Source organism: Protopterus annectens, chromosome 6.part1 (assembly GCF_019279795.1).
Source record: "Protopterus annectens isolate FY-2018-M chromosome 6.part1, PAN1.0, whole genome shotgun sequence".
Taxonomy (NCBI): Eukaryota; Metazoa; Chordata; order Ceratodontiformes; family Protopteridae; genus Protopterus; species Protopterus annectens.
The window spans coordinates 155,805,061-155,820,060 of NC_056738.1; the positions used below are offsets into that span (position 1 = coordinate 155,805,061).

The window sequence follows — 15,000 nt, forward strand, 5'->3', positions numbered from 1 at the left end:
TCTGCACAGTAAGTATTAAACAGGAAAACAAAAGAACCAATGAAAAGCAAGTAAAATATGAAGTCCAAGTCTGTTCAGCTACCCAGGATGTGCAACAATTAGTCCATTTCTCACTTTGATCAATCTTTACTTAATCTAAGATGTTTACAGCAAACAGTGGGTACAATTTATACCCTGCCTGCACATAACACTATGGTGCTCATGTTTTAGTTAAAAAGAAAAAAAATCTTTCTATAAAATTTAACAAACTGCTTTCTATAAATGTAGCAAACAGTTGCTATAGTTTATACCCTGCCTGCATGAAGCAATATGGTATTCATGTTTTAGTTAAACAAAAAAAAAATGTCCTCCTTATAAATTGTAGCAAACTGGTTGATCCATATGTTGCAAACAGTTGCTACAGTTTATGTCCTGCCTGCAGAGAGCACTACAATGTTCATGTTTTAATTGAAAAAAAATCTTCCTATAAACTGTAGCAAACTGCTTGTTGCAAATGTAGCAAACAGTTGCTACTGTTTATACCTGCCTGCATGGAATGCTACAGTACTGTTTTAATTAAAATAAAATGCTTGCTACATATATAGCAAGCAGTTGCTACACTTTATTACCCTGCCTGCTTAGAATGCTACAGCACTTGTTATTGTTTAAAAAAAAAAAATAGAGATTTTTTTTTTCTTTAAACTGTAGTAAACAACTTGCTACAGTTCAGACCACATATGGAGTTCTCGTGTTACAGTGCTCCGGTTTGACCACAAATGCAATATCACTTTTTAAAAACTGGCATTACATTAGAGATTGGGATCATCTGATAGCAGCCCCAACAGTTTGTGTCTGAGGCAGCTGACCCTCTTGCCCCCACCTTAGCTACACTACTGTTCATTTTCTGATATTCTTGATAAAATCTTTAATATGAGTAATTTTAGATCCATTGTATAATTTAAAGGATGATTATCTTGTTATTTAGTTTATTGAAGCTGTTGGATGACCAGGGTGATTTATACTTAAATTTCTCATTATATTTAGCAATGGAAGGGATGACCAGTTCTAAACACTTAATCTATCATGAAATATAATTCCTTTGTATAAATAGCAACTTTGTTGGTGTTGGATTTGGCTATGTTACAAGTGAATATGGATAGCTTGCCATAAAGTTTGAGAAGGTTTGTCAGTTTGAAATTCTTTAATTCAGAATTACTGACTGCATGAATTTCAGAAAAGAGAAGGTTAGATTATGGTTAGATGTAACCAAGATTGGAAAGACTAGAGTGGTGGTACATATATTGGATATTTTAGCAAGGGCCAGGTCAAGAATATTATGTGCTGTAGTTGGTTTGTAAGCTATCTGTTCCAGGAAAAATGTATTTATTAAATCTAAGAATCTCTGGGCATACCTGACTTTGGAAGTATAGGTGCTCCAGTTTATTGAGAGAGAGTTGAAATGCTCCATTGTAAGGGCATTTTTGGCAATAGGTAGTTCCTCGTATACATTATATCTTACATGCTCATCATGGGACAGGTGAGCCCCCCCGGCCCCCTTTACTAAAGGGTGTTAACCCTAACCCTAATGATGCCCCTTCCCCAACCTTAACCCTCCACCTTACCTTAACAAAAACCTCCCTGTAACACTACCACTATTCAGACAAATTTGAGGCTAGTCTTGGGGGGGTGGGGTAGTCATGTGAAGATCAGGAGAAGAAATACTCCCCTTTCTTGATCTTTTGTTTGTTCAGTGTTTAGGACATTTTAACCATGATGTTAAGAAGATTTGATCAAATAGATGACACCCATTTAGTCCTAGAGTCTGGTCTTTTTTGAGGTGTGGAGCTCTCCTAGTCTTGTTTCCCTTTCTCATAACTTTTTCATCCCTGGTTTTTGCCTACCACCTTAGTCAGAAACATGTTTGCTCTCCATCACCACAATACCTATGGACTTGTAAATACTCATGTTATCTCCTGAGCCTCCTTCCTACAGAAAACATATTTTAGCAACTATTGCACTCAGTGGTTGGTGTGGTTTGATCATTAGAGCATGAGGGCAAAGGCCTCTTGATCACACAAAGCCAGCCATTGGTTAATTCAGTATTACCACATCCAATCAATAAACAATTGTTATTATACAGTGTTGTTATTTAAGGAAAATGTTTCTTAGCTTTTCTAAATAATGTCATTGTTTAGAGGAACTATAATGTTTTTCCACTGCTTCTCATGCATCTTGTCTATTTACATATCTGTATATCTATGTAGATAGATAGATAGATAGATAGATAGATAGATAGATAGATAGATGTAGATAAGCAGATATAGATGGATATATGGAATGTGTAAGGAATTTACTGCACATACACTGGACATGTATTTGCTAGTGCTTGCATAGTACATTGAGTAGAATGCAGTTTCTGTTACTTTTTTCCCTATCTGGGAAAGAGAAGTCTATATAGGTCTTATTCTTTGCAAGAGGATGCTTGTGAATTCCCAACATTGTAGCTGTTAGTAAGGTATACTTATTTATGGCTGGCTTAGGGAGTGGAGAATATAGCTGCCATGGTCACCTGAATTTAATAGCTAAAGCATTTGGGACTTAATATACTTAATAATTTTGGATTTACAGTGACCATGTTGATTGTTCTACTGAATCGCTGTGCAATTTTTTTTTAATAATAAAAAGTTTGCATGTCCTTACAGGTTTTCACTGGAAGCTCTGGTTTCTGCCATCTGAAAGACATGTTGGTGAATCAGTGATTATTCCAACTGCCTTTGAGTCTGGGAACTTCACGTAAATCCAGTCTAGATCTGTTAACTGTTTTCTGCCTGTCTGTAATTAGAATGTGCTAGTTTTTGTACCCGTTAATGATACGGAAAGCAATTCACTGATTAGGATCAACTGTGTTATCTTCACTTAATTTTATTTTATTTTAGTGTCTGAAATTTCTTTAGAGTTTGTGAATGAAGAGAAGCTTTAAATTATGTTGAAATGCAGCTCTGTTTAGGTAAAATGCATTTTGTATAACACAAAGCTTCTTTTTGCACATAAATCTTAAATGAAGTACACATACTACAAGCAGTTAAACAGAGATGACACAGTACATACTTATCTGTGAACTGCTGTTCACAGATTAGAATTAGTTTCATAGGTTCATAGGTGTTTACTAGGCTAATGACCACAAGGGCCTTTTTAAGCCTAGCCATACATGATCCCATATCTCTGACAACTTCTAGTACCCTTGATAAGTGTAAGCTAACATTTACAAGCCGGTGGTTATGTCATCTCCTTTTTTTGTTATGCAGAAATGGAGATGTATTTTGATTTTTACTAAGTTTATTGGTAGCAATTTTCCTGGCAGACTTGTTCCAGTGTGTAAGGATGAATTTACAGCAGCCAATCTGCTTGCGTTAACCAATCAGTGTACATGTTTTTAATTAATAATTAAATTTTATTATATAATTTACATTATGGTTTTCATTTGGTGCACAGATACAATTTATTGCAGATTACTTTGTAAACTTCACTCCACATTCAGTATTTTTCTAGGCATATTTGGACAGATTAATGCTTACAGCAGGTAGAAGAAGTTTTATAACTAGCGTGAGATTAAAGATGACAATGTAATTCACAAGCAGCATACCCATGCTGCTTAAACTCCCAGACATTCCATAGCTTACCCTAAACTGCTGCAGGATTGATGTTCCCTCCATTTTGTCAAATAAATACTGGAAAGATTTACAAATGACACAACCCAAATAGCAATGAGCAGCTCAGCTATAATATACAAAATATTTCACATGCATGTTACATTGACTGCTGCTTTCCTGTCACCTGTATTACAAGTCAAGGTTGTCTCCTCCTAATGCAAGGACAGCTGTTATGGTACATGCATTCATGACCTCAAGTTGTGGCCATATTTAAATTGCCCAGAACATTCATACCAAGTCACTCCATGTCAGAGGTACGTATTTGAACAACAGGTAGTAGTCCCTTGTCAGCGGACTTTGTGGTGCACTGTATGCCCCTTTAAATAGTCAGCTATATGGGGATTTATTGGGTCTATGTTAAATCAGCGAACACTTAAAAAAGCGAATGCTGATTTATCAACCTTCTTTAAGCGAAAGCTTAAAATCCCGAACACTCGGGACAGTGATATTTTTTCCCAGGGAAAAAAATGCTGTTCCAAGTGTTTGGGATTTTAAGCTTTCGATTAAACAAGGTTGATAAATCAGCATTCACTTTTTTAAGTGTTCGCTGATTTAACATAGACCCAATTTATTTAGGTTCTGGTCCTGAGTAGAGCCAGAAGCACCAGTTTTATCTCATGAAGTAGAATGTTCTGCTGTCCCTGAGCAACATGCACATAAATGCCAGCCCTTAATGTTTGGATGCATGAAACCCTTTATGGCTTTTTACACTGGCAAGCCTGACTCTATTTCCATTGCTCTCTTTGTATATCCTGTCATTTCACAGGATGCAGTGACATCTTCATGATGACTGTTTGTTTCTTTCAATTATCTAATGGATGCAGGTGAAAAGTAGAGCATCAGTATTTCTATGCAAAGAGCTTCATTCAGATCATCCATTATATTGCAGTAGTAATTCTTTGAAAGAATTTTGCAACCTCTACAGCTCAGGATGTTGCTTAAATACCTGATCATTCTAATAGCCCTCCTTCAGTTGTCAGATTGTCCCAAAGAACAGAAAATTCATATCCAGTATGTTTTACATTCTCCCTTTCATACAGCCATATCCTAGCACCCACAGTGGGAGTCTCACAGTAAGAGTTTCATTTCCACATATTCTCACCAGCCTTCTGCTGGTCCTACATGCCTTTCCATTAGCCCCCTCCTGCAAGACAGTTGTGAACATTTTGAAGGAATACTTTCTGAAGAAGTTGGAGTCAGCCTGCTGCTACAGCATTCAGTTCAAAACTTACCACCCCCATTACATTAGTACCAGGGCTCTGTAAGTGTCTTAAGATTGCACCAATCTCCTATAAGATGAAAATGACTACCTCTTCCATACTTTCTTCCTTAAGTAGAGTTTTAAGAATTTTACAATAGTTCTTCTGTCCTACATTTACCTGTAACCATCACCCCTCACCTTATCAACCATTCGACTCATGTAGCTCTTCCATTCAACTAGGTCTTTCCGCTTTCCAGAGGGACTTGATATTTGGAACCCACAAATTGAATGGATAGTAATGAAAGGTGAGACACCTATGTGATGGCAGCTTGGATTTTTATGGTGTACTTCACCCTCTGTTGGTTGGCAGATGCAGTGCAGTAGTGCAGCACCTGCTGGTGTTAAGTGATGATGGTGTTGGTGATCAACTACAGTAACCATTCTACAGCGGTTTCCTAATCGTGTGAAACAACACTGTATTTCATAAATAAAACACAAGGAAGGAATTAAAAAACACCTCTTACAAATAAATGATGACTCTCTTGTCACATATAAATAAGCCACTACCCAATCATAGTTCAGTATTCTGTCTCTAAGTCTAGATTTCATTAACTATTATTTCGCAATACAATAAGAGCTAAAGTGGGCAGATCCCTCAATTGTTCCTATTTCTGAGGTACTTCATGTTTTCCCACTTGATTGTCATCTGATTGTGTAATGTACCTATTTTCAGGCTTGATTTACTCCTTCCCAATATTTTCTGACTTGAGTCTCACCATTATATATGAAGCTGGTTAATAATTAGGAAACTAGTATACCGGTGGCACTAATCTTTTTAAGAGAGACCCGCATCTTACATTTCCCTTTTTCAGAAGCAAAAATAAACGGCTTTTGTAAAGTCTATACTATTCATTAAAGTCAACAGACTTTACATTGTATCTGTGCTTTTCTTTTTAAGGTATATTGCCACTCTCATTTTTTTTAATTTGCGTTTCTAAGTAATATTTCACAGTTCATCTGGAAGTGTGAGGAGTTGTGCACTACCTGTGAGTCGGATTTTATGCTGATTAGGTGCCTACATTTCTGTCTAGATGTATTTAACTTTCAAGAGCCTTTCTATCTATTTTCAATATCTGCAGGTTGAGAGGTATGAGAGGCTAATGCTGCCTTCTGCTTTAATGTTCAGGTCAGCAAATGCTGTTTACATCATTTTTAAAATCATTGTAAATATGGATTACTTATAGAATACTGATCATGAAATATTGTCAGAGAATCGAATATTTGTGTTCCTTTTTTCCTTAGACAAAACTTACACAGCAGCCCAAGCCTCCAGTAAATCAGTCTCCAGTGAATCTTGTTCTGCGGTTAAGGTAGGAAACTTTTACAGCTTTTTGAATTTATGTACTAATCCTGCTGTTAAATCTTTCATAAGCTGTAGAATGTCTGATCCATTTGATTAAGCTGTCAAGGTATTGCAGAGGTTAACTTTCTGATTTGTGACATTCATTTCCAATATTGTATGCACTGTTCAGGTGACTAATCAGGCTCAACCTTTAAATTTCTTGTTAAAGAAAATGAAACTGAAGAAAAGGAATATGGCTTCAGGAAAAGTGTTGCATTAATTATGACTCTTCTTTCATAATCATGCTGATGGATGTCTAATGTGTTTTTTTAACACTGAATGTCCTTTCTGAGAAAATTAATGCATAGTTATTTTACAATACATCACTTTGTGGCATTATTATATCTCATTGGCCTGATAGCTTTGAACTTAGATATTTATATTGTTATTTAATGAATAAGCCCTAAAATGAAAAATGCCATGAAAAAATGAAAAACAATATAAGTACGTGGAATTTGATCTTCATCATACAAGTCAACAATGTGTCCAGCTAAAGTTCTATTCCATTGCTGTCTTGAGTTTAGTGGCTAAATTATTAGCAAAGGCTGTGCATACAAATTTCATGTGACACCATCAGAATGATTTTGCAATTACTGACTTCTATCTCAGATGTGGCTATTAAGTGCACACACCTTTGTTCAGTGTCATGGTTTTACAAGAACAAATCTAAGCAGAGTATAATGCATTGCTGCTTTCTGTCTGGATATCTCAAAAGCATCTGAAGCAGTGGACCGTTGCACCCTTTGTAGTAAAGTGCAAGGTAATGAACTGGCTGACAGTCTTACAACTTTGTTTCAAAGCTGTCTGAACCACAGACATCAAAAGATCACACACAACTAAATCATAGTCAGAGAAAGTTAGCGCTTGACTAAAATCACTCAGGTCTCAGTGCTGCAGTCTCTTTTGTTTCCCATTGTATGCAAACATGAGGTAGCAGTGCAAGGAAACATATTTTGCTCATTATGGAGATAGATTAGATAGACAGATAGATAGATAGACAGATAGACAGACAGATAGATAGATAGATAGATAGATAGATAGATAGATAGATAGATAGATAGATAGATAGATGTAGCTATCTATCTATCTATCTATCTATCTATCTATCTATCTATCTATCTATCTATCTATCTATCTATCTATCTATCTATATCCATTTTCTATTTCTTGACCTGGGAAGTTCAAGTAGGTAGAACACATTTTCAGGGGAGGCCTGGGAAGAATAGCTTCACTGGTACAATACAATACAAGATACAATGTAAACTGACCACGGGTAAATTAAACAATACTATTGTATTTAACACTGCAGTGTTAGAAAATAAGACAGTAGCATACTGAACTGTTCACATTATATAAACATATCAACTAATTATGCATTTACACTAGTAAAGTTAAGCTGATACAGTTCATTCACACTGATGCAGACTCGATATTTTATTGAAATGGAATATATTATATACAAGTGTTTGAAGGGGTGTAGTTGTAATCATGGAGGTGCATGAGTAAACACAAAAATACCTGTATTAAACTGTATACATCACAGGAGTGTTTCTCTCAACAGTTCAGGCAGAACCTGTAAGAAAACTTTCAGTCTTTGCAGAAACAGCTAAGCATCTGTGGATTAATGTTAATGCAAAATCCCCTGAACCAAAATCCATGATATAATGTAATAAAACCACGCAGATAGCAGAAGCATCCTGTTGAGCATCAGACAGCTGATGGTATGCTTCTGAAGTTGTACCAACTGTAAAATATCTGAGAGTAAAATCTGACCATGAACTTAACTGTGATGAACATATTTAAAGGCCTTGCCAAGAGCCAAACAGTTTACTGATGTTCTTTACAGGGTAAAAGTATTGCTCCCTCAAGTTCCTGTGCTTTTAGTCAGGTTAACCATCCCCACCAATCTATCCCAATGGAATATACAACAATGGCCGAAGCCTACATTCAAGCTATTAGGACTGCACTCTTCACCAGAGACTCATGACTAAAGCAACAAAAGAAATGAGGTGGTTCTACCTGCACTTTAGAACTATCTGTAGGCTATGTTGTTTAGCCCAAAGGGTGTAGTTTCAGATTCCTGCCATATTATTTCTAGGATTACAGGCCAGGTGTGGGGGTGTGTGAGTGATGCAAGACCACAGTGCTTCTGTACAATATGTAAGATGAGTTTATTGTCTTATTTTCATATTTGCAACAGGCATATTGATACTGCCTACAGCCAAAGTTTTGACAGAACAAATTATCTTTCTTGAATAAAAACTTTCAGAATTATTTGACTTTCAAGGTACTCCACCTTAGTGATTTTGTGCATGCTACTAAGACATGCACAAAGATCAGCAACTAATACATATTCCTATGTACATTTATATAGTTTCTCTTTACTAAACTAAACCATAAAATTACTGAAACTTACAGATATGGGCATTTTGTCTTGTCGGAGTTAGTACCTGTTAAGCTGATAGTGAAAAGGTATACTGCATACACACAATACATTATTAGAATGCAATATATTTTTAGTTATGGCTTCCTGTATGTTGTCCTAAAAGGTATATGCTGCTTGCCACAGCTTAACTGTATATTTCACAGATGAAAACACTTTAACATTTGTTAAACAGAGTTCTAAAGGGAAACTAATAACGCCTTGGTCATAAGACCTTTTAAGGTTGCAAATAAGAATTGTGTAGCACTATTAACCATTTCATGTACAATTTATATGTTCATCATATATTACACTGTTTGAACACATTTCTGCTTTCTTAATGAACATATGTATATTATTTCTCAGAAACTAAAAATAATATGATGTGCCCCGACACACACATACACACACATATACATATATATAGATATCTATATATATATATATATATATATATATATATATATATATATATATATATATATATATCTATATATATATATATATATATATATATATATATGATACAGGTACAGACACAAACACACAAGTGTATATATAACTATATATATCTCTATATAGATACACACACACACAAACATATATATATATATGTTCATAGGTAGATGCTAGGCTTTCTGCCCAAGGGCATTTATAAGCCTAGCCAGAGTGTGTTTGGCTTTCGCCTCCCTTTTAGATTAGTTAACTGTGCCTCTGTATAGTAGGTCACAGAGGATATCCCTTTAAGGTTAGTTTACTGTGCCTCTGTCTAGCAGGGACACAGAAGAGATCTGAGGGGTAAACTTATGATCTCCCATCCACTCGTCAAGATTTCTCTTGAAGAGGGTCAGTGAGGGGCTTTGCCTAACATGAATTGGGATTCTGTTCCAGAGTGAGGGGAGCCTCTGGGGTATGAATCTGTCCCTCCAGCATGTCCTGTTTATTGCTGTGCTGAGGTTTAAGTCCCTGGAGCGTGTAGCTCTAAGGGATTTGGATTTTCTGAGGTGGAGTATGTCCATTAATTCTGGGTTAGACATGGCTTTGTACATCAGACATAGATCACCTCTGAGTAGGCAGTAAGCAACTGAGTAGAGCTGGAGTTTCTTTAGTCGACCTGCATAGGGCATCTGTTTGAGGCCCGTGATCCTTTTGGTGAGGTACTTTTGGGGTCTAAGTCTCTCCAATTGCTGCAGGTGTCGGGTAAAGTACATCCCAAATGGGGCATTGTATTCAATTATGGGCCTGATGAGTAGAGGGGCACAATGACCTCTCTAGATCTAGATGTGAACCCTTTTGGGATAATGTGGGCTATATAGAAGGTCTTTCTAACCATTTTGGCAATGTGATTGTCAAAGGAGAGATTACTATCTACTTGTGTCCCCAAATCCCTAATTACTTCTTCCATACTTAATGGATTGCCTCCTATGTGGTAATTTGTGGGCACTTTGTTTTTCCCAAAGGGGATAACTATGCACTTTTTTGCATTTAGCTTGAGGCCGTGACTCTGGCACCAGGTATCCATCTCTGTGAGACCCTTTTGGAGGATGCTTGTGTCAGCCGGAGAGTCGATTATGGCTCCCAGTTTGCAGTCATCTGCGAACTTGGTCAGCCATAGTCCTTCCGTGTTAGCCTGTACCTCAGAGAAGTATATACCGAACAAGAGAGGTCCCAGGACTGAGCCTTGTGGGATGCCACTTGTAACTGGTTTAGAGTCAGACATGGCACCTGCAATTCTGACCATGTGGGTTCTATCCAAGAGCCAGTTTGCAACCCATCTTGTGACATAGGGGTTGATATTTAAGTTGGTAAGCTTATTTATGATGCCCGAGTGGGGTATTGTGTCGAAGGCTTTTGCGAGGTCCAGGTAGGCTGTGTGGACTACCTTCCCCTCATCTATGGCCTTGGTAACTGTTTCAAAGAAGTCAACTAGGTTTAAGAGGCAAGATCTGCCCTTAACAAAGCCGAATTGGGTAGGGTCCAGTGTCTGGAGGTTCCCAATGTCTTTGTTTATGAGTTCCATGATGATACGCTCCATAGCTTTGCAGACCAGACTAGTTAGGCTTATAGGGCGATAGTTCCCAGGGTCCGTTGTGGCACCACCTTTGTGGAGTGGGACCACTGTTGCTGTATACCATTCTTTGGGTACATATCCTGTAATAAGGCTGAGTTTGAACAGTGACTTTATGTGAGGCCATGGAGCTTTGAAGGATTCCAACTCAGTTTTGAGAAGTGTGAAGTTTGCTTTTGAGAAATTTTTCACAGTGGTTTCCTTGGCTGGGGATGGGGATGGGATATGGATGTCCAATGAGATTAGTTTATGGTCTGATCTTACCAATGAGGGGTTTAAGTCTGGTGTGGAACATAAAGTCCCCATGTTGGTGATGTCCAGGTCCAATATGTCCCCTCTTGTGGGAGTGGTGACCAGTTGTTCCATAGCATTGGAGTTTATAAATTCTAGGAACCATTGGGCAAGGGTGTTTGGGCTTCAATAGTTTTCCCAATCAATGTTTGGGTAGTTGAAGTCACCCAATATTTTGGTGTTTGGAGAGACCTTCATATTCTCCAATGTTCTCAGTGAGGTTCCTGAGATTGGGGAGGGTGATCTGTAGCAGGCTACAAACTGAAAGGCATTTTTGCCCACTGTTAGTTGCACATGGATGATCTCCGATGCTTCGTGCAGTGCCATTAACCTGGAGGTGTGGGTACCTTTGATGAATATGGATACTCCCCCTCCTTTTGTGTTTCAGTCCGAGATTTGGGGCCAAGAAGCATGGTATGAGTTATAACCTGGTAGTGCTGGGGTGCTCTCGGGAGCCTTGAACCAGGTTTCTGTTACTGCACAGATATCAATATTCTCCATACTGAGGAGAGCCTCGAGTGTGTGCATCTTGAGATTTAGACTTCTGGCGTTGAGTAGCATTACCCTTAGTTATTTTCTCCTTGTCTTGTCTATGGAGGTGGGTTTGTCTTTTGAGCCTTGCCTAAAAAAGATACTATGGGGGTGGCAAAAGCCATAGCCAGTATTCGAAAGTCCAGGGGTGACAGGTGCAAGCCGTCCCTAGCGAAGCAACGTGGCTTGTCGACCATGTCATCCCAGGCTGACAGACACTGGATCCACTTTGAGTGACACCAATATTTTTAGCCAGTTGTTAAAATTGATCATATTGTCTTTATACTGTGGCATCATTCATGGTGAGGGCAAGGCGCTACTCAAGGTCAGGGTCATACCGGCCTGGACTACATGATCAGAGAGCTCCTCTATGTCTCTTTTCATGTAGTCCATGGAGGTACGTCTCAGATCATTCACACCAGCATGGACAATGACGGAGTCATATTTGTACTTGCTTTGGAGTGACCTGAATGCTTGTGTTATGTGGCAGATCCTGGCACCCGGCAGGCAGCTTACAGTGACTTTCTCCTTTTTCAGTCTGGTGAGTGGGACGTCAGTGTGTCTGACAATAGAATCACCTATTAGAAGTGTATTTAGTGTGCTGTTTAGCCTTAAGGGCTATGACTGTGTGGCACACTGACTTTGTGAAGTATGTGCTACATGGGTATTGTTGTGGGGTAGCAGTTGCTTGGATGTCTGCTTTGGAGGTCTCTGTTGCTTTGGCAGATTTTTATTTAGGGCCTCCGAGTATGTTTTTGTGTGTTTATGTGTTTGGTTTGCTAATGCAATAGGTCTATGTGTGACTGGATTTGTGGTGTGAGTGGTTAACTTCTCCTCCTGACTGACTGTGCCAGTCTTGGGTTGAGAGAGCTCAGCCTCCAGTTTGGCTGTATAGTTGCATCTCTCACATATATTTGAGCTTGTTGGGAGGAGGAGAGGGTGGTCTGTGTACATAACGCAGTTGTAACATTGCCTCCAAGATTCCCAGATTCACTAGCTGGACAGGAGAGTAAACCTGAAACTGTCTTTTGGACATGCCAGAATAGTATAAGGAACTGTTTATTGACTGATCAGAAAGGACCAATAGGGGGCTAAGTACTTATAAAGAGTATAAGAGGGTGTAGTGCTTTAGTTTGTTAGTGTTTACTTATAAGATTTGAGCAAGTGCAGGGCTTTAGAAACTAGTATAGGGTGCTTACTTTGAGAGTTAGAACAGTTCTAAGGGAAAAAGTGAAGAGTAGACTTTGTGGCGCCGGGAATAGTTTAAACCTGTTTAAGCGGCGCTGCCCGATGCTGTGCGGTGCGCAAAATTGCACAAATGCGGGTTTTATGGCAGGGAAACTGAAAGAGATAGGAATTGACCCAAAACGGCCAATAAGCTACTAGTTTCTGGGCTGAGACCACTCCTCCAGGGACAGATAGGCTGCTCAAAGCTCCCCACTCTCACTGGTGAACAGAGAAGCTTCCTCCTACCCAAGTATGGATAAGGGTAGTAAGAAACACCAAATACACCTAAAGTCGACCTGCTAAACACTGACATATTTTCATCAAAAATGCAGATGTCAACAAGCAATTATGTGTATGCCAAGAAAAAATCCTTGGTGCATGCAAAAACAAAATTAAACCATTTTTTTGCTGGGGCAAGCCCCCCCCCCCCCCCACACACACACACACACACATACACACTCCTTGTTAATTATATAAACCAACTCTGAGATTGCACAAACACAGTACAAGGGCATACTGCCCAACCCTGATAATTATTCAGTTTAAGACATATCTCAGTCTGCTGACTTGTCAATCATAAATGGTCAGCTAAGCAGCTGTCAACCAAACACATACGATCATAAGGAGCATACCCAAATGGATATATATCTAGACAGAGAGATGTACAGACATATATATGTGTGTGTGTGTGTGTGTGTGTGTGTGTGTGTGTGTGTGTGTGTGTGTCTGTCTGTCTATGTCTATAAGTAATGTGCACATATATGCATTTGGTCGACATATGCAGATGGTTCATAGGTGTGAGTGATTGATAGTTCCCAGGTATGAGAATATTGCCTTTACCTGGGGATTGTACTGTCATGGAGTTTGTGAATATAATTAGCAGGGGATGTGGGGAGATGCAGGGGGGCTTGTTTGTTTAATTTTTGTTCTTTTAATTTTTGTGCATGCACCGAGGTCCTTTCTTAGCACACATGGTTATGTCAATGTTCATCTTTACACCGCCAGGTGACTAGCCTTGCCACGGTAGTTAAGCCATACCACTCACTTGCAGGCACACTCACACCTATGGCCAGTTTAGAGTGTCCAATCCACCTACTGCATGTCTTTGGAATGTGGGAGGAACCAGTACACCTGGAGGAAACCTATGCAACCACAGGGAGGATATGCAGACTCTGCACAGAAGGCACCCCAGCCAAGAATCAAACCAGAGAACCCCTTGCTGTGAGGTGACAACGCTAACCGCTGCACCACAGTGGCTGCCTCTCTCTCTCTCTCTCTCTCTCTATATATATATATATATATATATGTGTGTGTGTGTGTGTGTGTGTGTGTGTGTTTGTGTGTGTGTATATCAATATATCTACACACACACACGCGTGCGTGCACACACACACATATATGTATATATATATATATATATATATATATATATATATATATATATATATATATATATACATATATATATATATATATATATATATATATATTTATGGATTCACTTTATATCCTCGAAATACTGAAATGTCAAAATTCAGTATTTTGGAGCTATATAGTCGAATTTTTAAAACATAGAAAACTCATTAGTGAAAAATTCAAAATCTCGCACACCGTAGATTTTGAATTTCATGCAACTACTGCACACACACCCACCATCCTCCCCAAACACAAACACAAGCTCTCTACTACATAAAGCCCCCCTGCACCCCCCTAATTAAATATTCTAACTACGAAGTCGCACTACACACAAACACACACACAACACCACCACACGAGCTACATTCTGCTCGCAGACACACATCACATACAAAACACACTAACACACACCACAGCCCCTACCCTAAACCCTTAACACATACACACACTTACCAGAATTCATAACCACAGTGAAACCTCATAAGTGTGAAATTCAAAACCTTCGGTATTTGAGGTTTTGAAATTCACGTCTCTGAGCTTTCGCTCTTTTCAGGATTACACTTTATGGGCTCGAAATACTGAATTTCGACATTTCAATATTTTGAGCTTCTAAAGTAAATTCATATATATATATATATATATATATATATATTTATATACATATATATATATATATATATATATATATATATATATATATATATATATATGTATATATATATATATATAGTACTTCACATGATTGAAAACTCA

The 15,000-nt window shown here is 38.3% G+C and overlaps 1 protein-coding gene across 2 annotated transcripts in view; it reads left to right on the forward strand.

Moving 5' to 3' along the window:
• Positions 1–15,000, forward strand: part of STK39 (serine/threonine kinase 39) — a 2,138,083-nt gene that overhangs the window by 1,416,421 nt on the left and 706,662 nt on the right. For both annotated transcript variants that reach the window (XM_044075594.1, XM_044075595.1), the window contains one exon: positions 6,193–6,260. In XM_044075594.1, the coding sequence (XP_043931529.1) occupies positions 6,193–6,260 (68 nt within the window). The remainder of the gene's footprint in view (positions 1–6,192; positions 6,261–15,000) is intronic.